Genomic DNA, 27,459 nt, shown 5'->3' with positions numbered 1-27,459 from the left:
TGCATACTGGGGGTCCCCGGGGGCCAACTAGCCCACCAGGAGCCTCCAGTATGTGCCAGGGGGTTGCATTGCAGAGAGGTGTAATCAGGCCACACCCTTTTTTACACCTCTCTGCAACGCAGCCCCCGTGCATGTTTGAAGAGGAGGAACTAATTCCCCTTGCATACTGGGGGTCCCTGGGGGCCAACTAGCCCACCAGGAGCCTCCAGTATGCGCCAGGGGGCTGTGTTGCTTTGCCCCGGAGGGCAGCGGTCCCCGGGGCAGTGTGGGGGGGATTGGGCACCCCCACACTTCTTTATCACTATGCCCCTGCGATTTGGTCCCCATGGGGGGTAATTTTTCAAAAAAACATACGTTTTTTAAAAAAAAAACATTTTTGGCCTTGGGGGTCCTTGTGGGACCACCTTAGCAGGCCTAGGGGGTCAGGTGTTTCTACCCTGCCCCCTTTTTGTGTTCTACACGTTTGTTTTTCTGCTTTCTTGTGCCTCAGTCGAATGAGCACAAGACGGCTGCCAACACTTCCTGTTTTGGAGGGTTGACAGCCAATAAGCATGCAGCTTTCTCAGAAAGGTACGCGGACCCGTGCACGCACAGTACGCGCACCCCGCGATTTGGGTGTCCTAGTGGGACCCCCCTGAGCAGGCCTAGGGGGTGAGGGTGCTTCTACCCTGCCCCCTTTTGAGTTCTACACGTTTGTTTTTCTGCTTTCTTGTGCCTCAGTCTACCGAGGCACAAGATGGCTGCCAACAATTTCTGTTTTGGAGTGTTGACAGACATCGGCAGCCAATCAGCATGCAGCTCGCGCACGCAAAGGTCCGCACACATATATATAAATATATATATTATAGTTAGCTGGACATTTTACTCATACAAAACCATTGAACTTCCCCCGTTATAGGTAGTTGTACTCACTATAACTCGCGCGCCCGCAATCCACTGTTGATGGTGTCACATATTACATCATTCATGACATGGCCAGTGACATCACTGATGACATCTCAAATGACATCACTGATGACATCATCCAGTGAATGTGGTTTGCTTTGATATTTAAATATGTATTATAAATACACTACTTTGCATTGAAGAATGAGTGGATATATAAATATACATGTGTGGATGGTGGATTTAGTAACAGTGTCATTGATTGTTTTATTGACTAATTTGTAGAGTCTCACTATATATAATGTGTAGTTACTAAACTGTGTGGAAGACTTTATTGCTTTGTCTTAATTGCTATGTTAAAGACTATATTTCTTATTGGTTTCTTAACTGAGTATTTGTATGGGTAAATGAATGTCTATGTGGTTTGGTGGGGGGTGTGATTGCCAAAAAATGTGTTAATAGTTCATTCAGTAGGTATATGAGGTTAAGACTACATGTTATAACAGTTGTTTCAGTGAGTGTATATGTTTTTGGGTGTGCTGGTGATGAAATATTTCTCTCAATGGTACATCTCCATTAAACTTGAAAAAAAGGCAGTGTATGTAACAGTTATATCTAATTAAGTGTGCCTAAGACTTAGATATTGTATGAGTCACTATATGGATAACTGTATACTTGCAATAGTGACTTTATAACACACTAAGTGTGAGTTACTATCTATATAAATAGATGAAGTGGTGTTTGTATAAGTGAGTAGGTGAGTAAATGTAAGTATAATCAATTGTTTGCATAGGTCAGAAGGATGTCTTTATAAGTGAATACAATGTGTGCTGGTGTGTAATGTTTAAATAGGCGTATAAGTATATTTGATAGTGTTCTGTTGATTATTCACTGCATATAACACTGAATCTATAGGTAAGTGATTAGATGTGTGTATAGTTCTATGAATAACTGAGTGGGTGTTTAGAAATTTCTATTGGTGTGTCAATGGTTTCAAATATGGCAATTTCTATTTTACAGTGAGTGATGAAAGATTATACTAGTGTGGATGAGGTGTACTTGATTGTCATATGGATGATGTCATCAGTGATGTCATTTGAGAGGACATCAGTGATGTCACTGACCATGTCATGAATGATGCACTTTTTGTGACGTTCCGGTGGCGCAGAAGACTGAGTGATATTTATCAGGCAGGACTAAGCCACTTTTTGTGGCGTAATCCTGCCTGATAAATATCAGTCCCTTTAACGCAGTGTCCTGTGTTAAAGGGGTGTGCAATGGGTGTTGCTGGGAGCGTTCCCAGCAGCATCCATGGACTTGAGTAATTTATAGCATCCTCAAAGTCAGTCTTTCAAAAATTCCAAAGTATAGGACATGATAATCCAAATCCAAATGTTTCTCAAGAAAAGTCATAAACCGTGTCGGTGGGTCATATCTGCCCAAACGCCGATATTCCGAACGATTGAAAATGACTTTTCTTGAGAAACATTTGGATTTGGATTATCATGTCCAATACTTTGGAATTTTTGAAAGAATGACTTTGAGGATGCTATAAATTACTCAAGTCTGCCCGAATTGTGTGGGTAAAATTGATACCTAGTCGCTTTGAATAAGAATGTTCTTACGTCTCGTCTAACATTTGGAAGAAATATCTAGTTATATGACAACAGGATACTGACATAACTTGAAGGAAATAAGGACGCCCTGAAGAAGTTCTGTTGTACAGAACGAAACGCGCCGGCTGGCTGTGGTACATAAACTTAAGGAAAATAAAAGCATTTGAATATACACCAAGATTCAGCGCTTCAATAAGGACTTTAAGTGTTATGATTTGATTGGACTTGTTGTGCAAGTGGGGCTGTGACAAACCTTGGAATATTCTCCACTACTCCACTGCTCTCTACTACTCACCATCTACTACTCACCATCTACTACTCACCATCTACTACTCACCCTCTACTACTCACCCTCTACTACTCACCCTCTACTACTCCACTACTCTACTACTCACTCTCTACTACTCACTCTCTACTACTCACTCTCTACTACTCTACTACTCCCTACTACTCATTCTCTACTACTCTACTACTCCCTACTACTCACTCTCTACTACTCACTCTCTACTACTCACTCTCTACTACTCACTCCCTACTACTCACTCTCTACTACTCACTCCCTACTACTCACTCCCTACTACTCACTCTCTACTACTCTCTAATACTCACTCTCTACTACTCATTCTCTATTCCTCTACTACTCTCTACTACTCTCTCTCTCTGCTACTCACTCCCTGCTACTCACTCCCTGCTACTCACTCCCTGCTACTCACTCCCTGCTACTCACTCCCTGCTACTCACTCCCTGCTACTCACTCTACTACTCACTCTCTGCTACTGTCTCTACTGCTCTCTACTACTCTACTACTCACTCTCTACTACCCACTCTCTACTGCTCTCTACTACTCACTATACTACTCACTATACTACTCACTATACTACTCTCTACTACTCACTCTCTACTCACTCTCTACTACTCTCTACTACTCACTCTCTACTACTCACTCTCTACTACTCACTCTCGACTACTCTATTTTCTCTCTCTGCTACTCACTCTCTACTACTCTCTACCACTCACTCTCTACTACTCACTCTACTACTCTCTACTACTCACTCTCTGCTACTGTCTCTACTGCTCTCTACTACTCTCTGTTACTCACTCTCTACCTTTCTCTACTTCTCTGTCTACTAGTCTCTACCTCTCTACCTCTCTCTACACGCACACATATACACACATATATATATGCATATGCATTTATATGTATGTGTATTTATATATATATATATATATATATATATATACATACATATATAAACATATATAATCTGCATATTTTTATAAATACAAATATAAATGCATGCATACATATACGCATACATATGCATGTTATTTACATGAAAGTTTGAAAAACACTAATAAAAGCAAAGCTAAAAAGCCACCTCATTACAAACAGAATGGCATTAACTTAAACGAGGGCGAGATCGATTGCATTTTCAATGCTTGTTTACTTTGGTTCCATCAAGAAGGCATTCAGATGTGTCACACATTTGCCGTAAATTCTGAATGTTAGCACTATAGTTGCTCATTAGATCACTGTAGTAAAGCTACTGCTCACCAGAGAAGTCTGCTGCTGGTATTCAAAGTGCATGTTTCAGTCTGCATGTCAGAATTATTTTAATGAAATAGAAGAGAATTTCAGAAGTCACTCAAAATGTGCCCTAATTTTTCTTTCTGAAGCACTAATCATACTTTCTATGGCAAAATGAACCTCCTCATTTTGTTCCTTTTTAAATTAAATGTTTTCAGACTTACCACTTCATTCCAATCAAGATGGCTTCTGGTGTGCCATACTTTTGTTATAAGTAAGACTGCTAGCACTCTAGTTGTTCTTTAGAACACTCTGGGACATTCTGTCATTCGGCTATACTTGGGCTACATCTGGGTGATATTTGGGCTACATTTTGGCTCTTTGGTCTCTGGTGGCCATCTTGGGAGGCTGCATGTCAGAATTTTTTTTAATGAAATAGAAGAGGATTTGAGAAGTCACTCAAAATGTGCCCTAATTGTTCTTTCTGCAGCACTAATCATACTTTCTATGGAAAAATATACCCCCTCATTTTGTTCCTTTTTAAATTAAATGTTACCACTTTATTCCAATCAAGATGGCTTCAGGTGTGCCATACCTTTGTAATAAGTAGGACTGATAGCACTCTAGTTGTTCTTTAGAACATTCTAGGAGGCTGCAGTAGAACACAAAGGAATTAATTGACTTTGATTTTGCTGCTGTAAAACACGCGAAAAGCCGCGGCTTGCCCTCGACCTTCTCACCTGCAATTAATAAACGTTTATGCAGAGGCTGGTGGATTTGCAACTCACGGTTTAGTGTTTTCAGCACTTCCTATGCTCGTCCTCCGACTCGCCAGGTTATGTCGATACACCGAACTCGCTCTGTCGAAAGTTCACCATTTCCTTTCTTTCATGCAGGGGGCTTGGAACGGAAAAAGCTCTCCTGAGCTGCTGCTCCGGTTTGACTTGTTGAATGTTCCTGACGCTTTTCAAGAAGGGGTCCGCCAGTAGGAGGCAGAGTCAAGCCTCATTGATGTGAATCCGGGTTCCACTCTCCACGCAGCCTTTCTCACCACGCTTCCACAGGAATTGAGAGAGACGGACTCGTTTTTTGTTCAGCAGCCGCTGCTATTTTTTATTATTTCATATTTTCTTTAGTGCATTGCTGTGCCACAAACCAAACGCGTTTCGGCGTTCCCCGACGCCTTGCTCGCTGGTAATAAGTGTACAAAGCCCTCCTATTTTTTAAAAGAACTAGACCCCATGTGATTGGCCAAGGTCACAGTAGTAAAAATAAACAAAATACCTTTAAAGTATTAAGCAGTCGAACAGCGGAAAACATATACATAAAACGGATTATATTTAAATACTGTCTGTGCATTTTGTAAATTCCTGTGCAATCAAATTCTCGGTCAAAAATTTATATTTTAATTGAACGGAGATATAATTTGCATGTTAAGTGCAGAATAGTTAAACATTTTTGACTCTTCCTGTCAAATCAAATGTAACCTGTTTAAATAGTGTCACTGTTAGATCACAAAGCTGTTGGAATGTAATTTCATTTTACATACTTCTGTGTCCATAAGTTTCACCCATCTATGTGCAAAGTGCAAAAAAAACATTTTTCAAAATGTTATAACTTTCGAAGTTCTATTGATTTTACTCCCAGCAGGGAATAAAATGTGCTTCAGAGTTTCGTTAAAATATCAAAGGAGGGATCAAGGGTTCGGGAGACAGATGATTTAAAATTTAAAGGCTAAAATTCAAAACTGCATTAATTACATGTGCAATTCAATAAACTTTTAACTGTGCAAATACAAAGTACCATATAGTGAACTAGACACGTATTGTTAGTTCCAATTTCTTTTTTGGTGACATGAATCTCATGATTTTTTGTTTGCCCACGAATCAAAATTCAAAGTTTTTTATGTGTATCTTCACACCATTGTCATTTGGGGTATGAATTTATTAAAGTCCGCAATTTACATTTATAGCTTAAAAATAGATGATAGAATTTCATGTATTTCATCTGAGGTTTCCATAAATTATATCATCTATTAACTACACAGTATCCCTAAATTTAAGAACACCGTATAAAAAATATAAATATATAAATATGGATTAAAACCTTATATTTCATTCACAAGAAATTTTCTATGCATATACAAAACCATAAAACGCTTCTGCTTCACAATGTTAACTCTACATGTAAAATGATCCTGTGTAGATGTAAACAGTCATATTATCTCGGAGTCACCCCAAGTAGTGGCGCAAATCTTCGCAGATGTTAAGGCCCCCTGGACTCTTGGTCTCTAATTTAACTATATAACTGGTTTCTAATCATCGCAGTTGCTTTTCCCTGTCTCCTCCTCTTTTGGTACCAGGAATATGATCTATCACGAAATAGTAGAGAACGTTTAAATTACCATCGTGCTCAGCTTTAACGTGCCTGGCTACAGGATACGTAGGGTCCGAGTTTACTGTGGCCCTTAGATGTTGAAAGATCCTAGCTTGGACCAGTAGCTTGGTGCTTCCGACGTATCTCAATCCGCAAACACAAGTTAAAATATATACAGCATACTCAGTTTTACAGGTATAATACCCTTTTATCTTTATGGGTTGATCTGAGAATGCACTTGTGTAAGATGTTGTGTTAGAGCCGAATTTACAAGCTCTGCAAGAGGAGAATTTGAAAAAACCATTACGAGATAAGAGCCAGTTATCCTTATTAAAGGTCTCAGGACTGGTTTTCACCAAGTCTGATTTCATTGAATGGGCTTTGCGAAAAGTAAAGTTGGGCTTATTTGGATACATGTCTTTCAAAATACCGTTCGTCATCACTATAGGCCATTCTTTATTGACAATTTTTTGGATAGTCTTAGATTGCCTACTGAAAGTTGAAATGAACCTACATGTTTGGCCAGATTTTCTCTTTCATCATCTGGGTTCATACTCAGGGAAATTGCTTGAGTATTGCTATCTACTCTGGACTGTAGTAAAGTTTCTCTCTCGATCAAGGCAACTTTTCGCAACATAGCATTTAAATTTTTTTCTTTATAACCCCTCTCTAATAGTCTGCGTTTGGTAAGCACAAAAGCTTCCTCGCATGCCGAGACTGTACTACATGCTCGTTTGACTCTGAGGAACTCACCGTATGGAAGGCTAGTTATGGTGTGGCTAGGGTGAAAGCTACAGGCATGTAGCAGGGTATTTCCTGCTGTTGGTTTCTGGAACAATTTTGTTTCTATTTGCCCTGCTGTGATATTGACTTGAATGTCAAGAAAGCTTATGGTGGTGGCATTTATATGGTGAGTAAATTCCAGGTTACATGAGTTGTTATTAATAACCTCCATAAAATCAACTGCCTCCATCTCTGTGCCTTTCCAGATAATAAATATGTCTATAAATCTCCATAGACGTACAACATGACAATCATACAGGGCTTTGTGTTCCCCCCTGAGGACATGCTCCTCCCACCAGCCCACATGTAAACATGCGTAGCTGGGGGAGAAGCATGCCCCCGTAGCAACACCTTGTTTTTGCCTATATACTATACCATCATACAAAAATCAATTGTTGTAGAGGCATCTATGAATCATATCAAGTAACATCTTATTATGACCATAATATTCAATATTACGCTGATTCAAATAATATTCTACTGCCGCTAGACCGCCAGTGTGTTTGATACATGTATAAAGTGCCTTGATGTCCAAAGTAATCAATAAGTATTCATTTTCCCATTTTACTTTAGTCAGTTTGGCAAGAAAGTCTCTAGAACCTTGTATGAAAGAGGGCAATGTCCTGACAAATTCCTGTAGATAGAAGTCCACGTACTTCGACATGTTTTCGAAAGTACTATTCTGTGCAGATATAATTGGTCTTCCTTGTAGTGGATTGGTGCCCTTATGAATTTTTGGGATCAAATAAAACGTGGGCAGCTTAGGGTGATTGTTCATTAAGAATTTGTTTTCATCCTTTGTTATTAGGCCTTCTCTTGTCCATTTGTTGAGATCTTTTTTATATTGTTCATTAGCTTTTAAGACCTGTGTCCCATTGGAAATTTCATAGAAATCCACTTCATTCAGGTGCCTGCTCGCCTCTTCTCTATACATTTTTTTGTCCCATAACACAATATTGCCCCCTTTGTCTGCCCGGTTTATTACCACTGAGTCATTGTTCTTTAGTTTGGCCATTAGTTTGGAAATATTGTTTAGCTTTGTTATCCGTTTTTGATTTGCTTTTGCATGTTTTTTTTTTACATATATATATATATATATATATATATATATACACACACATATATATATATATATATATATATATATATTTATTTTTTTTTTACTAAAAAAACAGATTTCAGGTATGTTATAGTTAGGAATTATCATTTAAAAAACCTTAGAAATTCACCAAAAACAAACATAGGTTTCAGGGGTGTTATAGTTAGCTGGACATTTCACTCATACAAAACCATTAAAATTCCTCCGTTATAGTTAGTTGCACTAACTAACTCGCGCGCCCGCAATCCACTGCTGATGATGTCACATATTACATCATTCATGACATGGTCAGTGACATCACTGATGATATCTCAAATGACATCACTGATGACATCATCCACGTAACAATCAGATACACCTCATCATACACTAGTATAACCTTTCATCACTCACTGTAAAATACAGAGTACTATATTTGAATCCATTGACACACCAATGAAAGTTTCTAAAAACCCACTCAGTGATTTCTAGATCTACACACACATTTATATAGCGTGAAGTCAACCCAAAACTATGTCAGCGATTTACATGAGCACCGTATTTACAGTACATTTTCAGGCACGCGTAGATTACATGATTTGTCTACAATAACAGGATGTGGACGCGACTCCAAGGCTCGAACACGGATTTCCAGCACCAAGTTCGACAGTATACCCTAGTGACCATATACGTATATATATATATATTAGCTGCCCTTCATGTGCCAAAAACTGCAACCTAAAGCTTTCATAGAGCTATATTACTACACCTTACAACACTCCACTGAATGTACAATAAACATTCATAATCACAGAAATGCGTCATGTCCACCATCTTTTATGTGTGGAACTATGGATGAATGTAGGGTCAGTGATTCCCCGTACCTTCCATGTTGACCATGTTGTGGGACTTGACAGACATAATGATACATTTGCGTTTAAGACCCGGGTGACGGCAGCACTACAACACAGACACCCGAATCAGTTGATTTCTGATATAGCTCACGACGGAGCCACACCCATAGCTCCGGAGTCATTCTTCACAGCCTCGCGCTGCACTGGCATACGTCAGGCCAGCCCACTCCGCTTACGCTTACAGGTAAACACAACACCACCCAGATTTTCATTGCAGTGATTTGCTAGTTCCAGGTCTAGTTGTCAGAACGGCACACACACACTCCCTCATGGCTGGTATACACCCACACCACACCCATCCAGTCAGCACAGGCATCACAACACTCGTGACCCTACCAATAAAAAAGACTGGGCGCACGGGCTCTGCCATTTTAGAGTCGCTCCCATCGCAAGCGGTGTGATGGCCCGTCCTGGTGGTTCGGCCGCCTCATGTAGGCCCGAACGAACGAACGAACAGAGGGGCCTACCACCACATGCGTGGCCTCTTTGGTCACCGAGTTAGTGGTACCGCAAAGACTAAGCGGGTGAGGAACATAGTGATATCAAGACTCAGCAACAAATGTGAGACTTCTTGGTGGCAGAGCGGGACTGCATGATGTAGAAGGTGCTCTATCCGCAAAAAGGTGAGCAGTGAGGCCAGGGTGGGCACCGGAGAGAGTAGATGTGATACAGCAAACTGGATACAAAAAAGCGAAACTGGCAAAGTGAGCAAGGGACTCACGTCTGAGCATACCCTGTCACACTTAAAGCGGCCAAAAGCGGTACAATAGGGGGTGGTGATGGACGGAGCATCTGAATCAATCAAACACTCTCACCCAGTCAAAAGATCTGGGTTTAATCCATCACCGTTCTTTAGCCCACTCTGCCACCCCAGTTCAGACATGGCTATATGCAAATCAGTCTGACCCTGTGCCTCATGGGAACAGTCTAGCCCGAACTGCCAAGCCATATCTTCCCTGGACCGGAAACAAGCTTCCAAGGACCGGTTTCTGGCATTCCAGCCGTCTTCAACCCGGCTTGCTTGAATCCAGTGGCAAAGTGAGCAAGGGACTCACGTCTGATCATACCCTGCCACACTTATGGCGGCCAAAAGCGGTACAAAAGGGGGTGGTGATGGACGGAGCATCTAAATCAATCAAACACTCACACCCAGTCAAAAGATCTGGCTTTAATCCATAACCGTTCTTTAGCCCACTCTGCCACCCCAGTTAAGACTGCACGCAATTGGCCAGAGGCAGGCGCATTACTCCGACAATGGCCTATTGATATCTATTACGCGCTTGCTGCGAATAATAGACTCCAATAGCACATGAGGTTTCAATTATTGTGCCCAGACACGGGCTTGATGATTGAAACCACATATATGACAGCACACCACTTGTTTTCTATAACAGGATGGAAATCATTACTACTCTACTAATTGTTCATAAATCGAAGCCCATTAAACAAGTTAAAACTGTACAAATGGTTGTATTTTTATTGGGGGTGGGAAGATGTATGAAAGGGCGATGTTATTCTACTCCACATTAAGATAGTGGCAATTACCAATCATAACATCTTTCTTTTACTATCTTTTAGATGTGGAGCTTCAGGGTGCACTATGTCCCGGCACGTGGTGGAAGACACACCGGTGACAGAAAGGTGAGCTGCGAATATTCTTTTCAGAATCACTCTCTCACTTCCTCTCTCCTTTGATGAACAAATGACACAATATCTTATCATCCTTTTTATCTAACAGGTTGTATTTCACAAATTGGCGTCCCCTCTCCCCCCCAACACCTCCAAAGCTCAACGTTTGAGGAATATGCGATGATGCGTGGCCATCGTAACAACGAGTAATAAGGTAGCTTCGACACGTGGTGGATCCTCTTTGAAACACGCCAATGGCACAAGGTGAGCAGAGAAGCTTGTCTCAGAAGCAATGAGAAGTCACCTGTGGGCGGAGAGACTGGATAGTGTGCAGCAACTTGAGTGCGTAGGAATGTACACCGGGCAGTGGGAATGGATAGGTTGCAACAGTCTGGGTGCGCTGGAAAGAGCACTCACCTCTGGACACTGGGAGTGGATCGGGTGCAGCAGTCTGGGTGCGCAGTAATGAGAACTCACCGCTATTCAGTGGGAATGCATGGGGTATAGCACCCTGGGAGGAAAAGAGCTCACAGACGCCTCCTTGCAGTGGGGTGTGATGTAATACAGTAGCCTGGGTGTGCAAAGGCGTAACGCAGAAATATATATGTGCAATTGTATGTACTCTGCAATTACTAATTGTATACTATCTTTCAGATCACTAAACTTGAGGGTGCACTATAACCCGGCACACGGTTGACCACACACCAGTGACGAAAAGGTGAGCTGCGAAGATTTTCTCCAGTATCAACACTACCCCTCCTGCTCCATCTATTACTTTCTCTATCACACTTTCAATGTCTTTTTTTCTCTTTCTCTCTCCCTCTTCCTCTCTCTCACACGGTTTCTCTTTCTCTTTTCAAGTTATGAACCCTGCTGTCCACACTGCAGATGAATAAATTAAGGCTGAATTTAACACTGTCTGCAGTATAGATCCAAACCAATATTCAAGTTGTAACCTCTGCTAGATGCAGTGTTTGCAAAAGGTAAGCAGAGCCACCTAGGTGCACAAGGACTTCAATTAAACGAGGTGCGAACAAACGATATTGTCCTGCATAATGACGTGATCTCTCACCTCATTCTGTCGCATCTCTAAATCATTTTAAAGACCTACTGGACCATACTGCTGAACTGAGTCAGCAGGCACTTCCCTACAGACACCTCTTCAGCGCGGGCCTACGAGAGGGGTGGAATGCATCAGGCACACTGCACACCTGCGAATAAGCAATATTGCCAAGTGTTATGTTAATTTGTGATATTTGACCTCATTCAGTCACATGTCTGTCTCATTTTAACACCTTGGCTGCTAGTGGTTTCCCCTCCTGTGCTGGAAAGTAAGATCTATACTTGTTCATGACAAGGTCAGCTCGTCATAAGCACAGCTCCACTGTGCCTCATGACGAGCTGAGCTCGTCATGAGCAGGGAAGGGGTTAAACACCATCTATACCATAAGATAGGCCTAAGCCTACAACCAGCGCTGCCCTACAGACTCCTGTTGAGGGTGATTCTGCGGGAGGGGAGGGGCGCACTACCCTGAGTGTGCATGTGAGAAAAAACGATCTTGCCTTCCGTAATGATGTAATCTCTCACCTCATTCAATCACATCGATCTAATTTTAAGGACATGTTTCATTTTTGTATTGCAGGTTACCTACGCTACTACCACTGGAGTCTATCTCACGTTTAGTTTATTATAGCATTATATTAAAGTTATGTTTCTATTTATTTATTTGTTTTAATAAAGGATAATTAAAATAAATAATAATAACCGAGTGTATAAGTCTTCTTTTTCTGACAACATTTGACTATTATTTAGTGTGATCATCATCTGCTTAGAGAAGATTTGAGAATCAAAACTATTTAACATTACAGCGCACCTACAAAAAATAATGTAAGTAACTCTTAGGCACATAAATCCTGAGTAATTATACAACTACAAGAGTTCTAGGAGTGATTCACTTTATAACAGCATAAGTACTGTCCGTCTGATTACAAAACAAATAAGGCACTGCCTGGCACCACGGAGGCTTCAGAGACGGCCAAGGTACACCCTGCATATTAAAATAAAGATCCCGAGTATGACAATTCCCGGACTTAAGTTGCCTCGAAATCCTCAAACAATTTGAAAATAATTCTCTGAAAGGCGTCCGTCTCCTAAACTACAAAACGTCTCTGTACCCTTCCCCGCCCAATTCACATGCAACATTAACATAGTACTTGGGGGCATATTTACAAGGAATCCGTTAAAATGATACCCCTTAATTTGTAAAAGAATAAGTGACGGGGCTCAAAGTTTTACTAAGATAAGAATGATCTTGATAACTAGAAGTGTAATACCGAGGCTAACTCTTTACCAGCTCTTTACCAGAGGCTGTAGCTGCGATTAACAGTTCCTATAGAAACATTTTAAAAGTCAAACACACTTACTGTTTGGATTAACAACATTGTGTGCTTAACTTGTGACCTGTGTGCTCAATTGAGTGTTCCATGAACTGTTACTATGGTAAGAGGGAGTAAGCAGTTTGGGGGTAGGGTTCAAGGGTGCTGGCTGTATAGAAACAGTCATATTTATCCAAAGTCCTCTACATAACACAGGAGAAAGCAAACAGAGACAACAGAATACTGTGTACATTAGGAGCAAAAGAAGTACACAACTCTTCAAATTAACCTCAAGAGAGGACGCAAGCAATAGCCACTGTCGTTACAAAACCCCATGTACAATTTGCCCACTCTGTACTCAAAAATGGGCAATTCTTTATCGATCCCAATCAGACACTGCTGCTTCACATTTCACAGTGTGCACTTCACTAAATACTTTGTGGCTATTTAAAAGGAAGACGGGATTGTCAACATTCCAAAACTTAGGGCCATATTTACAAGGACGGCATTAAAATTATTGCCGCTTTAGCAGCAGCAAACAGCCACTAAAACTGCGATAATGGACTTGAAAATTCTTTGTCTTACCGAAAGATTTTTTCTACACTGCTGTTTGCTATGGCAGGGTGTGAGCCGAAGTTCCTGCCCTGCCATAGCAAACTTGGTTTAGAAATTGAAAGCGAGAACAGGGAAACCTGCTCTCTCTTTCAAAATGCAAAGCAGATTGCTTTTCCCCCATGGGGAGCTGCATATTAGCAGGTCCTCGAGTGGAAAAGTAATGGCGGCTTCAGAAGGACACGGAGAACTGGCTAGGAGACATTGGGGCTCTACCCACGTTCCCCAACGTTGTATATACGCCTAAACAGTAAACAAGGCGATATCATTTTCACCACATTTTTGCCTTTTAAAAAAAAATGCGGCAAAATGGCCCTTGTTAATATGCCCTCAAGTTTGCCATGACAAGAGTGGGAACCTCGACTCCCGCCCTGCCATACCAAACAGCAGTGTTCCGGGGGTGGGCACCCCGAGACACAGCAGGAGACGATCCTGGGGAGTGGTGTTCCCCAGGGCCCTCGACTGCCCCAGAATTTGGGCCACGCGACCCCCCCCTCCCACAATTAAAAAAGCCCCAGAGGGTGGTGATCCCCGGAGCTTAAAGGGACTTTTGAGCCCCCCCCCCCACACCCCCGCCCATTTTTTTGAAAGCCCCAAAGATTAGCGGTCCCCGGGGCTGGAGAGGGCCTTTAAGCCCCCCCACCCAAGAATTTTACTGGGGGAGTACCTTTGAGCCCCCCCCCACAAGTTTATTTTGTAGCTCTGAGGGATGGCGGTCCCCAGGCTACTGGGCCCCTCTGAACCCCCATCAAATTTAATATTTTATACCCCGGGATTTGGCCTCCCCAGGTAGCTAATTTTTAAACAAGCACAGAAGCCCGCGCTTCATTTTTATTTTTTTACGGGGGATCCATGGACCCTATGCACATTTGTCCATGTTTTCAAAAAGCAGGCTTCTGCCCTCCAAACAAACACTGTAGCAAGCTCGACACATTTCGCAGGTTAATTCTTTATCTAGAGCCATTCAAAGGAAAGACAGCAACAACATGGTTTAGAACACCTGCTATTTATTTGAAGAGAGTCTCACCCTTCACAGCAAATTCTCCCACCGACCATCAGGACCGTAGAATGGTCGGATCACCTCTACACCTAATACCTAAAGTGTTCGCTTTAATTGAGAAATTCAATTAAGAGAGCCTGTACTGTTGAAAATGTTATATAACATCCTAAGGGTCCTGCAAGAGATCAGATCACCTCATAGAATTAAGCATGCCAAATCATTTTTCCAATGCCGGCTTTACTTTTGTTTCAGGATCCAGATAATGTTCAATATGTGTTCCATACCCCTGCTCGAAGGGGCAGGAGGGGGGTGGGGAGGGGGGGGGAGGGGGCAACTTATTGGGAGCATATTTGTATAGCTTGCTTCTTCAGTGTCCACTCCGTTTACAGGAGTTGCTCGAGCGGATTTGATACATTTCAAATAGCGAGCCGCTAGCTGCGATTATTCGCCTCTCAGGCATGCTAGCACAGGCACCTTAAAGGTTTTCAGGGGGATTAGCCCACATATTAATCTCATCAGCTGAAATTTCACCTTCTTGCCACATAGGTAGTTTGGAAGGGCCTCTGGATCATACAGTGTTGCTGCACAGGCACCATGGGCCAGTTTCTTCAAGGCCTGCACATTCTGTTCTCTCAAAATTCGTTTTGGTTGCTTGAACAACCGTTTTAAGACTAGGGAGGCTAGGAGGTCGCTGGAACACATCTCTTGGGCCTACAAAGCATCCTGTGCAAGGTTTAAGTAACTATGCCAGCTGGTCTGGGGAATGCTTATTCCTTTCCAAATTACATGTTTTAGTGCATTATTCTTCGCCTACTTGCCTTTAAAACAGTAGGCCAAGAATTTTGCCTTCAATATCAGGTGCTGCAAAAACAGGCACAATTCTAGCCGAATTTGGGCATGGGAGGTGCTGTCTAGCAGGGAAATGACTTCTGTAGCAAGTGGACTGCGCCCTGCCCAACCAATTTTTCAGCTTTTCTCTGTATATCGATGCTCCATAGGCAATGGTGGGTAATAGTTTGCAGCCCATCACCTTTAGGAGGGGCCATAGGTCAAGATTCAACATTTACTTATGTCACTTGCAGAAAGCTTACACTAGAGAATTTGCTGCCACCTCCTGGGCGTCTATGTGCAGTGTGATGAGCCCTCTACAGCCCAACCATACTCCCAGGTATTCATACGTGTCAACAATTTCAACCGCTCTCTCCTCACACTACTTAATATGTACTGGAGGCTCCCATGACTACAAGGAAGATTCTAAGCATGTATATCTATGCAAGAAGTAATGCTGGAGGAAGAAAGGTTTTCCATGTTTTTGTATAAATGAGAGAAGCAGTTATTAAGATAATCTCTGTTCTCAATGATATGGTTCAGAGACCAGAAGCACTGTGAACACAAGCCTTATTCATGTAGGCAGAAGAAGTTCAGGATTTACTAAAGATATTACTAAATACACACTTCAGAATCTATATTTACAATGAGATGATGCCTTTACACATGGTACATAGGAAACAAGTTAATTACAGACACTCAGAAAGTGGTGAAAGGATTATTTATAAATGTATGCCTCACTGACAAAAGGGTAGATAGAAATGGAATCTTCTACCACTATGGACATCACAGATCAAGGGAGATAACTGATCATTATGAATACAGCACCACGTTTAAAAGAGTGAAGAACATCAAGTATAATTTCACGTTCTCTAGGGTGTCTTATATGAGAGCAAGAAACAATAAAATGGTCTCACCAGTTCCTGAGTCTCCGTGTGAAAGAGAGAGCTTACACCTATGATGAAGGGCGTTGGCGTGCTGAGGACCTCTAGGAGCTGTGCAGGTAGAATGGGCACGTATGTGAAGCTGAGGTAAGAAAATAAGCTGTATTACTCGTTTCCATAACACAAAATCTCTGGAACAATTGCCCCCATGCACATTTTTTTTACCCTGTGGTTGGGGGTTTCACTGGCACAACTTTTCCCAGGCACATTTTTATTTTTAGCCCAGTGTTTGTAGGGGGATACGAAATCTCTGAAATACTCTTACACAACTTTTTCACATCCAGATCACTGCCTCAAACCTGGGTCTCCACAGTATTCTAGATATATTTTTGCTTTGTACACCACAGACCCTTGTTTCACTAATACTTTAGCGCAGGAAAGGTGCACTGTTATCTCAAATTATTCCTGAACTGCTTGTAAAGCACCAGATTTATACTCTCTCTACCTTAACTAAAATCCTAGCTAAAAAGGAATCATGCACGGAGTGGAGTAATGAGTCGTGTGGAACAATGTGTCCTAATGAGAGCCATATGGATGTACAACTAATGCAAATGCTACTTACCAGTATGCATCTGTTCTTGGCATGTAGGGCTGCTGACATTCATATCTGTGCATAGTCCGCCACCTAGTGTTGGGTCCGGATGATTGCACATTGTTGTCCTGGAAGAGTCTTCGAAGTATCACGAGATAGGTGGCTCCTCCCCTGGACTACAGTGCGCATGGGCATCGCCTCCATCCCCAGATTGTTTTTAGCCATTGGCAGAGATGGAGTGAAGAATGTGAGTGATGACCATGCTATGAGCATATGTGTATATATGAATAAATACTGCAGCTGCTACAGGCGCCGGGGAGGAGGGTGGGCGATATGAATGTCAGCAGCCCTACATGCCAAGAACAGATGCATACTGGTAAGTAGCATTTGCAGTTCGAGGCATGTGGGCTGCTGAATTCATATCTGTGCATAGAATACATAGCAGTCCCTTCATTATCTGCGGCCGCCCGTGCCAGCTGCAGCAGTCTGAAAAAGCGTTTTTAGAACAGCCTGACCAACAGCTGCCTGCTGTTTGGAATGCACGTCTACACAGTAGTGCTTAGTGAAAGTGTGTGTGGTAGACCATGTGGCTGATCTACAGATATCTTCTAAGGGAATGTTACCTAGAAAAGCCCTAGAGGCCCCCAACTTCCTGGTGGAGTGGGCCCTTGGTGGGATAGTGAGAGTGCGCTTAGCTTTAGCGTAACAGATCTGGATGCACTTAACTATCCACCTAGCAATCCCCGCTTTGGAGATAGCGTTTCCCTTGTGGTGCGTGGCAAAAGCAACAAAAAGCTGTTTGGTTTTGCGGAAATCTTTTGTCCTGTCTACATAGTACATCAAGGCCCTTTTCACATCAAGGGTATGGAGCATGCGCTCAGCCAGCGTCTCTGGGTTTTGGAAAAACACCGGCAATTCAATTGTCTGGTTCATGTGGAATTGTGAAACCACTTTGGGTAAGAATTTAGGGTTAGTGCGGAGCACCACCCTGTTAGCATGTACTTGGAAGAAAAGGTTCTTGGATGGTGAGCGCCTGCAGTTCGCTAACCCTCCGTAGCGATGTAATAGCTACTAAGAACGCAACCTCCCAAGTTAGAAACTGGAGCTCACAGGAGTGCAGTGGCTCAAAGGGAGGACCCATCAGCCTTGTAAGAACCACATTGAGGTTCCATTCCGGAGCTGGTGGGGTCCTTGGTGGAATGACCCTTTTGAGTCCTTCCAGAAAGGCCTTGATAGCAGGGACCTTAAAGAGTGACAGGTGCTGCCTATTCTGAAGGTATGCTGCCATGAATGCGGATGGAAGAGTACGCTAGATTACATCTATACAGGTGAAAAAGGTAACAGATGATGTTTTGAATGGAAGCGTCTAGCGGGTCAATGTTGTGGTTAGCACAGTAGATGACAAACCTCTTCCATTTAGCCGCATAACAAGCTCTAGTAGTGGGCTTCCTTGCCTCCCGAATGATGTCCATGCAGTCAGAAGGAAGATTAAGGTAGCCAAACTCTAGGACTTCAGGAGCCAGATCGCCAGGTTGAGCTGTTGCGGATCTGGGTGCTGAATGTCGCCATGGCTCTGCGTCAGAAGGCTGGGAGTGAGATGAAGCCTTTGATGCGGTACCACGGAGAGTTCCAGAAACGTGGTGTACCATGGTTGGCGAGCCCACGTCGGAGCAACCAGGATGAGAGTCATCGAGTGCTGCCTGAGCTTGCGTGCCACCAGCGGTATCAGAGGTGCTGGGGGAAAAGCGTACGCAAATCTGCCTGACCAGTTCATCCACATCGCATTGCCCTGTGATTGGGGGTGTGGGAACCTGGCGGCGAAGCTTTGGCATTTTGCGTTCTCCTTTGTGGCGAACAGGTCTATCTCTGGATGACCACACCTTTGGAAGTACGGTTGGAGTACTGATGGATGTATCTCCCACTCGTGCATCTGATGGCTGTGCCTGCTGAGCAGATCTGCCATTTGATTGTCCTTGCCCGGGAGATGCTCCGCCATGAGGAAGATGTTCCTCTGAATGGCCCACTTCCACATGCTCTGAGCCAGATGAGACAGCTGCGGAGAGTGTGTGCCTCCCTGCTTCTGAATGTAGTACATGGCCGTCATGTTGTCCGTCCGGATCAACACGACCTTGTTGCACAGATGTACTTTGAACGCCTTTAAGGCCATGAAGATTGCCATCAGTTCCAACACATTGATGTGCATCTTCCTTTGCTGTAGTGTCCATAGTCCCTGCACAGTGTAATGGAGTACATGCGCTCCCCATCCCTGGAGAGAGGCGTCCGTTGTCAGGATAATCTGTGGGACAGGCTCTTGGAATGGTCGGCCCTTGCAAAGGTTTTGTGGATTCCACCAATGCAGAGAGTTGTATGCCCGACCGCTCACCAACACTAGGTCTGTCAGTTGCCCACGAGCCTGAGTCCACTGACGTGCTAGGCACTCCTGAAGCGGGCGCATATGTAGTCTCGCGTGCGGGACAATGGAGATGCAGGAGGCCATCATGCCTATCAACTGCATGAACACCTTCGCTGGAAGCGAGTGTTGGGGTCTGAATCGTTGGATCAGCGCCTGGATACTGGCGATTCTCACTGAATTCGGCTGCGCAGTGGCTGCTAGAGTGTCGATTGTCGCTCCCAGATACTGTCGCACGTGGGCGGGCTGGAGATGGGACTTTGGGTAGTTCAGAGAGAATCCCAGATCGTGCAGGAGATGAATGGTGCGTGACACGTGGTCGACGCACTGCTGCTCTGTATTTGCTTGAATGAGCCAGTCGTCCAGGTATGGAAAGACGTGGACGTGCTGGCGACGTAGATGCGCCGCCACAGTCGCCAGGCATTTTGTAAATACCCTTGGTGCTGTGGTGACCCCGAACGGCAGGACCCTGAACTGGTAATGCTGGTCTAAGATTGTGAATCTGAGATACTTCCTGTGGGAAGGATGCAGGGGAATATGAAAATAAGCATCCTTCAGATCCAGCGTAGCCAGAAAATCCCCCTGCTGAAGCAGGGGAAGCACCTGCTGCAACGTGAGCATATGGAAGTGCTCCGAGAGGATGTACCAGTTCAGGGGCCTGAGGTCCAGGATCGGTCTGAGTGATCCGTCCTTTTTGGGGATCAAAAAGTACAGGGAGTAAACTCCTGTTCCCCGCTCTTGCAATGGAACGAGCTCTATCGCCCCTTTTTGCAGCATAACGAGAACTTCTTGCTGCAACAAGGTCAAGTGCTCGCCGGACATAGGACGGCTTTTTGGTGGTATGTCCGGTGGAATGGATGTAAGCTCTAGACAGTACCCGTACTGGATAAGGGACCTCACCCACCTGTCCGTGGTGATGGCCTTCCACGCTGGCAGGAACTGCTGGAGTCTCCCCCCGACCGGTGTTGTGTGGTCGGGGGGCAGTCACAAGACGTCACTGTTTGTTGGTGGTGGTGGACCTGGAGCCATTGTTTCCACGTCCTCTGCCTTTGATATTATTGCCTCTGTAACCCCCTCTACCCTTGTTGTTATATGAGGGTTGGGTGTTACCCTTGTAGTATTGTGTGGACTGGGATGCCTGTCCCCTCGTGGTGCCTTTTGAATTTGAGCGACGAAAGGAACCACCCCGAAACTGCTGACTTTGTAAAGCCCCCATTGACTTGGCAGTTTCGGTATCCTTTTTCATTTTTTCCAGGGAGGCATCCACCTCAGGGCCAAACAAATGGTCAGGATTCACTGTTTGAGCCAACAACGTGGTTTGGATGTCGGGTTTAAACCCCGAAATTCTGAGCCAGGCATGGCGTCTAAGTAACACACTGGTATTGATAGCTCCTGAGGCTGTGTCTGCCACATCCAGGGCACATTTGATGGATGCATTTGTAATGAGTTTACCCTCCTGAATGAGCATCTCTCCCGCCTCCTTGTATTGGTCAGGCAAGTGTTGCAGAATGGCCTCTAATGTGTCATAATGTGCCCTATCATAACGTGCAAGCAGGGCTTGGGTGTTAGATATTCTCCAGATGTTTGCTGCCTGCGCAGCAATGCGTTTGCCCGAGGCCTCAAAGATCTTCGACTCTTTGTCTGGGGGAGGAGCGTCACCAGTAGTCTGCGAATTCGCCCTTTTCCGAGCGTTGGAAACAACCAAGGAGTCCAATGGCAAGTGTCCCTTGATATAAGTGGGATCCGTGGGCGCCGCTTTATATTTCCTGTCGATGCGAGGGTTGACCACCCGTGCCCGGGTGGGCTCTTTGAAAACCTCCGGCGCATGTTTCAGCACCCCTTTAAGCATTGGTAGCGTTTTGACTTGCTTTTCGGCTACAGAGAAGGTGTCGAATAAGAAGTCCGCATCCACGGGGTCCGAGTGCAGCTCGACGTCATGGTTCGCCGCAGCTCTCTCTATTAAGGCATTGAAGGCCGCCGAGTCCTCCGTCGGGGACGTCTTGGCGGCGAAAAGTTGAGTGTCCTGACCCGACTGCGGGTCATCTGTGTCACCTCCTGCGGCCCAAGGCACATGCTCCTCCTCCGGATCCGAGTACGCAGGGTAGTCGTACTCGGCATCTTCCTCGTCCGCATCAGCCACGGGGGAGTGCGTCGGCGAGTGTTCCAAGGCCTGTGGGGACACGGGCTCCACCAGAACCGGAGAGTCCTCAGAGTACTTCTTGTTCTTGAGTGGGATCTTAAAAGGTTCCAACGCCGGCTCCGACGTAATCTTACGTTTGAGGAGCGACAGTTTCCCAGTGTTCGCGTCGATGAGTACTTCACGACGTTCTTCCGCCGCAAGCGGCTGGAGCCGAAGCTTCGACACCACCAAGGCAGCTTTCGGCGTCAATATCTCCTTTGAGTGTCCGCCCTGTTTAGGCGCGAAGGCCTTCGGCGCCGACTTGGGTGGAAGGGTAAAACGAATGGGCGTTTGCTGTTTAGCAGTCTTAGGTGTGGGTTGAGGCACTACAGTGTCCTGATCGGGAACCACAGTGGACTGTCGGATCCGCTGGAGGGATTCCCCCACCTTCTTTGAAAAGGCTGCCGAGGGCTGAACCGGCCCGAGCGACCCCTCTTCTCCGAGAGCCTGATCTCCGGTAGGCTTCTTTTTCGGTGCCGACGCCCCATGGCTATGCGCGCCGTCGTCTTGACGCCTTTTCGGAGCCGTCTTCGGGTCCACGACCCCTTTCGGCGCCGACGCAGCCGCGCCGGAGGCCTTCACCTTCGGCGCCGACCCAGAGGGCTTCGGGTCGGCCATCTTGGCGTGGCTCTTCAAGTCGGCCATTTTGGCGTGGCTCTTCAAGTCGGCCATTTTGGTTTTTGTGGAAGTTGACGCCTCCAGAACCTTCTTCACCAACGCCACTTTCAGTTTCGGTTTCGCATCCGAGGGTGTGAGACCAGTTGGCTTCACTTTCGTTTTCTTCACGATAAGTGATGGCTTAGAAATGTCCGTGACCGGGCCCGAAGGCGGGGACGTAGGACTTATAGTTAGATCTCGGGTAAGGCCCGAAGGCGATCCCTCGACCTGGGCCGTATGAAGGGGAATAACCCCTGAGTCTGATTGGGGATGCTCGTCCTCCGAGCTATCTCCCATCGTGGCAAAAACCTGATCGTCGTCCCCTACCTCGTCGGTGACTTCGTCAAAGTTCTCCTCACCCGCGTCGTAGGTCTCACCCTCGGATGCGGGATTCGAGTCCGAACCTTGCTCGTCGTCTTCTCCCTCAACAGATTCTTGGAAAATGTCGTCTGGTGGGGGTGCCGAAGCCGACAATTGAGCCTGTAGCCGATTTGCCCGGCGAATCTTTAGAGTCTTCTTACTTCGGAACTGCGAACACGCCATGCAGGTGTCTTCACGGTGATCGGGTGACAAGCAGGTATTGCACACGGGGTGCACATCGAGGTGTGAATATTTAGAATGACAGCGGACACTTCTTGAATGGAGTCCGCTCCATAGCAAAGGGTGTAGTGTAGGCCCGTCCGCGCCAAAGCACGTGGAAGGGCAGTAGGAGATCGGAGCTGAGAGTCAGAAAGAAACCCGCACGCAACTATACCGACGCCCAGCCTAAAGACCTTTTGGTCTCGAGTATAAGTTGAACAACCAACGGTTCCGACAGAGGGAACCGAAACACATCCGAACCCAATGGCGGAAAAAAACAATCTGGGGATGGAGGCGATGCCCATGCGCACTGTAGTCCAGGGGAGGAGCCACCTATCTCGTGATACTTCGAAGACTCTTCCAGGACAACAATGTGCAATCATCCGGACCCAACACTAGGTGGCGGACTATGCACAGATATGAATTCAGCAGCCCACATGCCTTGAACTTACCAGTTTCAATCCTCAAACCCCAATGCAACAAACTGGGGTTCACAAGCAACACATTTGAAATATCTGGAAAGGTCAAATTGTATAATCTTATATTTTCTTCATAGAATGAAGGACACTTGGTTCTCACTTTCTCTCCTTTGCAGGCTACATTACACACTAAACAACAGAACTTAACTTACCTTACTTAATATCTGAGAAGGGCGACAGCATTCTAAGGATCCAAGAGTTTAGCCTTCATTGGCTTGCAGCCAACTTTGTTACCCATGAAGGGCACCATTTTCAAATATCACCCGGCTGTCATTTCTGAATGCTCCCCACTCAATACAGCTTTATTTGCCTAGTAGCTTGCCTAATTACTAATACAGCATTTGTGAGTGAGGAACAGAACTAAAAAACCATGCCATACAATTTGCTGGGCTCCAACTAACCCGGGTATATCAATATCTATTCCAGCGTTCTATGTTAAATGGGAGAAGACACACTGCACAACAGATACATTAAAATACCTACATTTCTATCATCTTAAAATCTAAAATATTTGGTTGTTCTCCCCCCATATTACTCTACAGTTTATATTATTTACTGCCACAGTACTTCTTAGACATAATGTGGGATTTCACATAAGCCATGCCATTTATAGGCAGGCATACTGTGTCGCCAGATGGCTACTTCTTGACACAGATATAGGTGATAAAAGCTTAAGGCAGACTTGTGGATGGTACAACACACACAATGTTTCTGTTCCTCGTTTTTGAAGCTCCACCTGTAGGTTTACAATTTTAGTACTAGTAAAGCACTGGTTGATTCCAAACATTGAACTGCAGTGCCTTACGCACACAGGAGCAAAACAAACCTTGGACAAGTGTCAAGTATCTGAAAATCTGAACCCATGTTACAAATAAATATATCTGCTCCCCCAAACCCTGAAATACTAACCTGTACTTTAGAGGGAACATGAGCGCCATCAGACCTCGGCAAGCATCAGTCAGCCGCTGGTAACTCTTGGAAAGAAACAGGATCTTGTGTTCGGTGAGAGCAGCGCAGAAAAGGGAAAGGACATTATGAATTCCTGAAAAAAGAAAAATAAATTGATACGGTAGGAAATGTGGAAGGATTGCAAAATAGATCGTCACACAGAAACATGGTAGAAAGCAAACCCATCTAAATGATTAGTTAAATGAAGAGTGTGGCAAAGATCAAAGGCATGACTAGAGGTATAAGGAATGGGAGAAAAGGTTTGGGTGTATGGGGAAGAGACACAACCACTAAAGGATAGCTACATGATTATCTGTGAACAGCCTGTTAAAAGATGGCTTTCCTTTCATGCTCTGGATTTGTGCAGCTATCCGATATTCTGTAACAACATTCTTTAACAATTCTTCCTCATTCACTTTATTTGCCTGAAGAGCAACTCTATTATAATATTATTTGGGTTCTGGAATTGTACCCCATAAATTCCAATCTCCACATATGATCCATCCTCGTGGATGTAATCTTTGAAAAACGTAACCTTACGTATACCCTCTACAATGCTACTGATAAAGGACTCATAGGTGCGATTGCTATTCAACCTAATTTGTACATAATAAGGTATTACTATCTTCCCTGGTACAGTCACTGTACAAAGTTTTGGCTTTCATGTTTGGAAACAGGACATCAGTAACCCGGAAGAACTTATCCAGCTCATAGAAAATTACCTGATAAACTGCAACAATTGAAAAAGCTCCCCCATTTTTTGGGAGCCAAAAATAGTATCAGAAACAGCCAGCCCTGTAGCAGGATATGCACTTACAAAGTGATAACTCTCCGTTTCGGAAGTACAGTTTATTATGTGCATGTTTTCTTCCACAAGAGTTAATGAAATCAGAAATCATGCGTCATCACACAATGGGCTTTTGTGTTGAAATTTGTTCTGAGCACATAACTGGGGTTCCTGCCTAGAGTTGTTTCTGAAGAGCTTGTCAATAAATCAATTCATCTTACTAGTTACTTAATGGAGGAACTGCCTATATAAACTGAGTAGGTCAAGAGGTACTTCACACATTACAATGACAGGATGAATAAGGGATTAAGTAACTTTTGTCGTAATAGTTCTGGTCATACAGGGACATACAGAATGTAACTTTTATTGTGCCCTACTATCAAAAGGCTAACTTTCGTCTTCCTGGTTGTGCTACAACACATTCTACAAAATAAAGCACATGCTGGAACTCTCTTAAGAAATCTACCCATGCAGAAATTTGCAGTGCCGCTACAAGGAAGTCACTTCATACCTTTCACAAACATTATTGCTCAAACACAATGGGCCAGTTTTCAATCTATAGCAGGCAAGTGAAGAGGATATTGGACTGTGTCACACTACACTCTTCAGGTCCTGAGGATAGCAATTGCTATTCGGAGTGCTTGTCAAGTGCGGTCTACGCGCCTTAACAGAACAAGCAATATATCAGTGTTGTGGGACAAACAAAAAAAATCTGGTCAAAATGACAACAGTGTTGTTGTGTATAGAAGCTCAAGAGATTCCGAGAACCTCTTAGATGGATAACAAAGTAAACAGTGTTTTATTATCCCCAATAGCACAAGAAACAAGCATTTGCAATGTAATAGGTCTCACATTTACGCAAGTTTGATCTATTGACATTGTAAATAACAATGCCTTTTATTTTTGTGTTCGTTTTTAAAACAAATATAAAGGCATTGTCATTTATAATGCCAATAGCTTAAACTTTCGTAAATGCGAGACCTATTGCATTGCAAATGCTTGTTTCTTCTTCTCTGTGAAACTCCCTAAGTACAAAGGGCCTTACCCCCAGATGCATCTAGAACCCATTTTGCTATTCCTTAATAGCGAAAAATACTGATTCGCTATTAAGGAATAGCAAAATGCAATGCATGAAGAAATCACACAAAAAATGTGATTTCTTAAAATTCCTTAATTGCGGAGCGAGTCGCTATTAAGGAATACCTCCCCATTCATTCCTATGGGCCTAGAGGCCCATAGGAATGAATGGGAAGACATTCTCAATTTGCGAATCGCAATTAGCGAATCGCAAATTGAGAATGCGATTTCAAGGGTGCAGGGGTGCATTTTTCAAAGTTTTTGCAAATTACCATGACGTTCAACTTCATGGTAATTTGCAAGCCCTATTAGCGAAATCGCTATTTTTTAAATTTTAATGCATTGCATTTATGGAATCTCAATTTGAGATTCCTTAAATGCAAGTAATCGCAATTTTGCAATTTCTTAATTTGCGATTGTTGCATTTGGGATGATGCATCCCAAATGCAAAAATACAGGTCGCAAAGGGGCAGATTTTGAGAATCTGCCCCTTTGCGAGCGGATTTTACCTTGAAGAATCTAGTACGCAAAATGTGAAAACACTTTGGGGCTGCTTTTGTTTCCATTGAGAGGTGATATGACTGGACTGTTCCTGTCTGAGCAAAACCAAGACTGGTTTGCTTAAGGTGCATCCCTTCGCTTTTTCGTTTTTTTCTGTAGAGCAAAAGAGCAAATAATCTTAAAAATCCCTTTTTGGATTAAACTATTTGGAACAATAAAAGTCCTTGATTCACTGATGAGGTAAAACATTTCAAATTGGCCTAAGTGAGCAGATAATAAAAACAAAGATGGAGAGACTATAATATAATTAAGAGAATATAATATATTGACATAGCTCCCATCAATAGAATTGAAATTAGGAAAGCTACTTTTTAGGTCTCGCCTGTCAATGCGCATGCACATTGAGCTTGCAAGACTATAGGGGCTTAAACAGAGTTTAACTAGACTGGCGATTTGATGCAGTGCATGTGCGCTTTTAGTTCAATGCTCAAGCGCAATGAGTTAACACCTTGGCTGCTAGGCGTTTTCCCCCCCCTGTGCTGGAAATTGCTTTATTACTTTATTTATGACGAGCTCAGCTCGTCATCAGCACAGCTCAACTGTGCATCATGACGAGCTGAGCTCGTCATGAGCATCGAAAGGGTTAAAATGCGCGTGCACAGCATCAAATCGCCAGCCATCTGTTGCCCAGCTTGGTGCCGCCAGCAGCTCTTCCCGCTCCACCCCCTGCTGCATCAAAGG

The 27,459-nt window shown here is 44.0% G+C and overlaps 1 protein-coding gene across 8 annotated transcripts in view; it reads right to left on the bottom strand.

Moving 5' to 3' along the window:
* SBF1 (SET binding factor 1) overlaps positions 1 to 27,459 on the bottom strand; it is a 1,591,024-nt gene that overhangs the window by 1,125,597 nt on the left and 437,968 nt on the right. For all 8 annotated transcript variants that reach the window (XM_086918836.1, XM_086918839.1, XM_086918838.1 and 5 more), the window contains exons 7-8: positions 24,315 to 24,447; positions 16,543 to 16,651 (exon numbers count right to left, since the gene is read on the bottom strand). In XM_086918836.1, the coding sequence (XP_086774962.1) occupies positions 16,543 to 16,651; positions 24,315 to 24,447 (242 nt within the window). The remainder of the gene's footprint in view (positions 1 to 16,542; positions 16,652 to 24,314; positions 24,448 to 27,459) is intronic.

Source organism: Lissotriton vulgaris, chromosome 1_1 (assembly GCF_964263255.1).
Source record: "Lissotriton vulgaris chromosome 1_1, aLisVul1.2, whole genome shotgun sequence".
In the NCBI taxonomy this organism is placed as follows: domain Eukaryota; kingdom Metazoa; phylum Chordata; class Amphibia; order Caudata; family Salamandridae; genus Lissotriton; species Lissotriton vulgaris.
The sequence above is the reverse complement of the archived record's forward strand: the minus strand, read 5'-3'. Positions and strand labels throughout refer to the sequence as shown.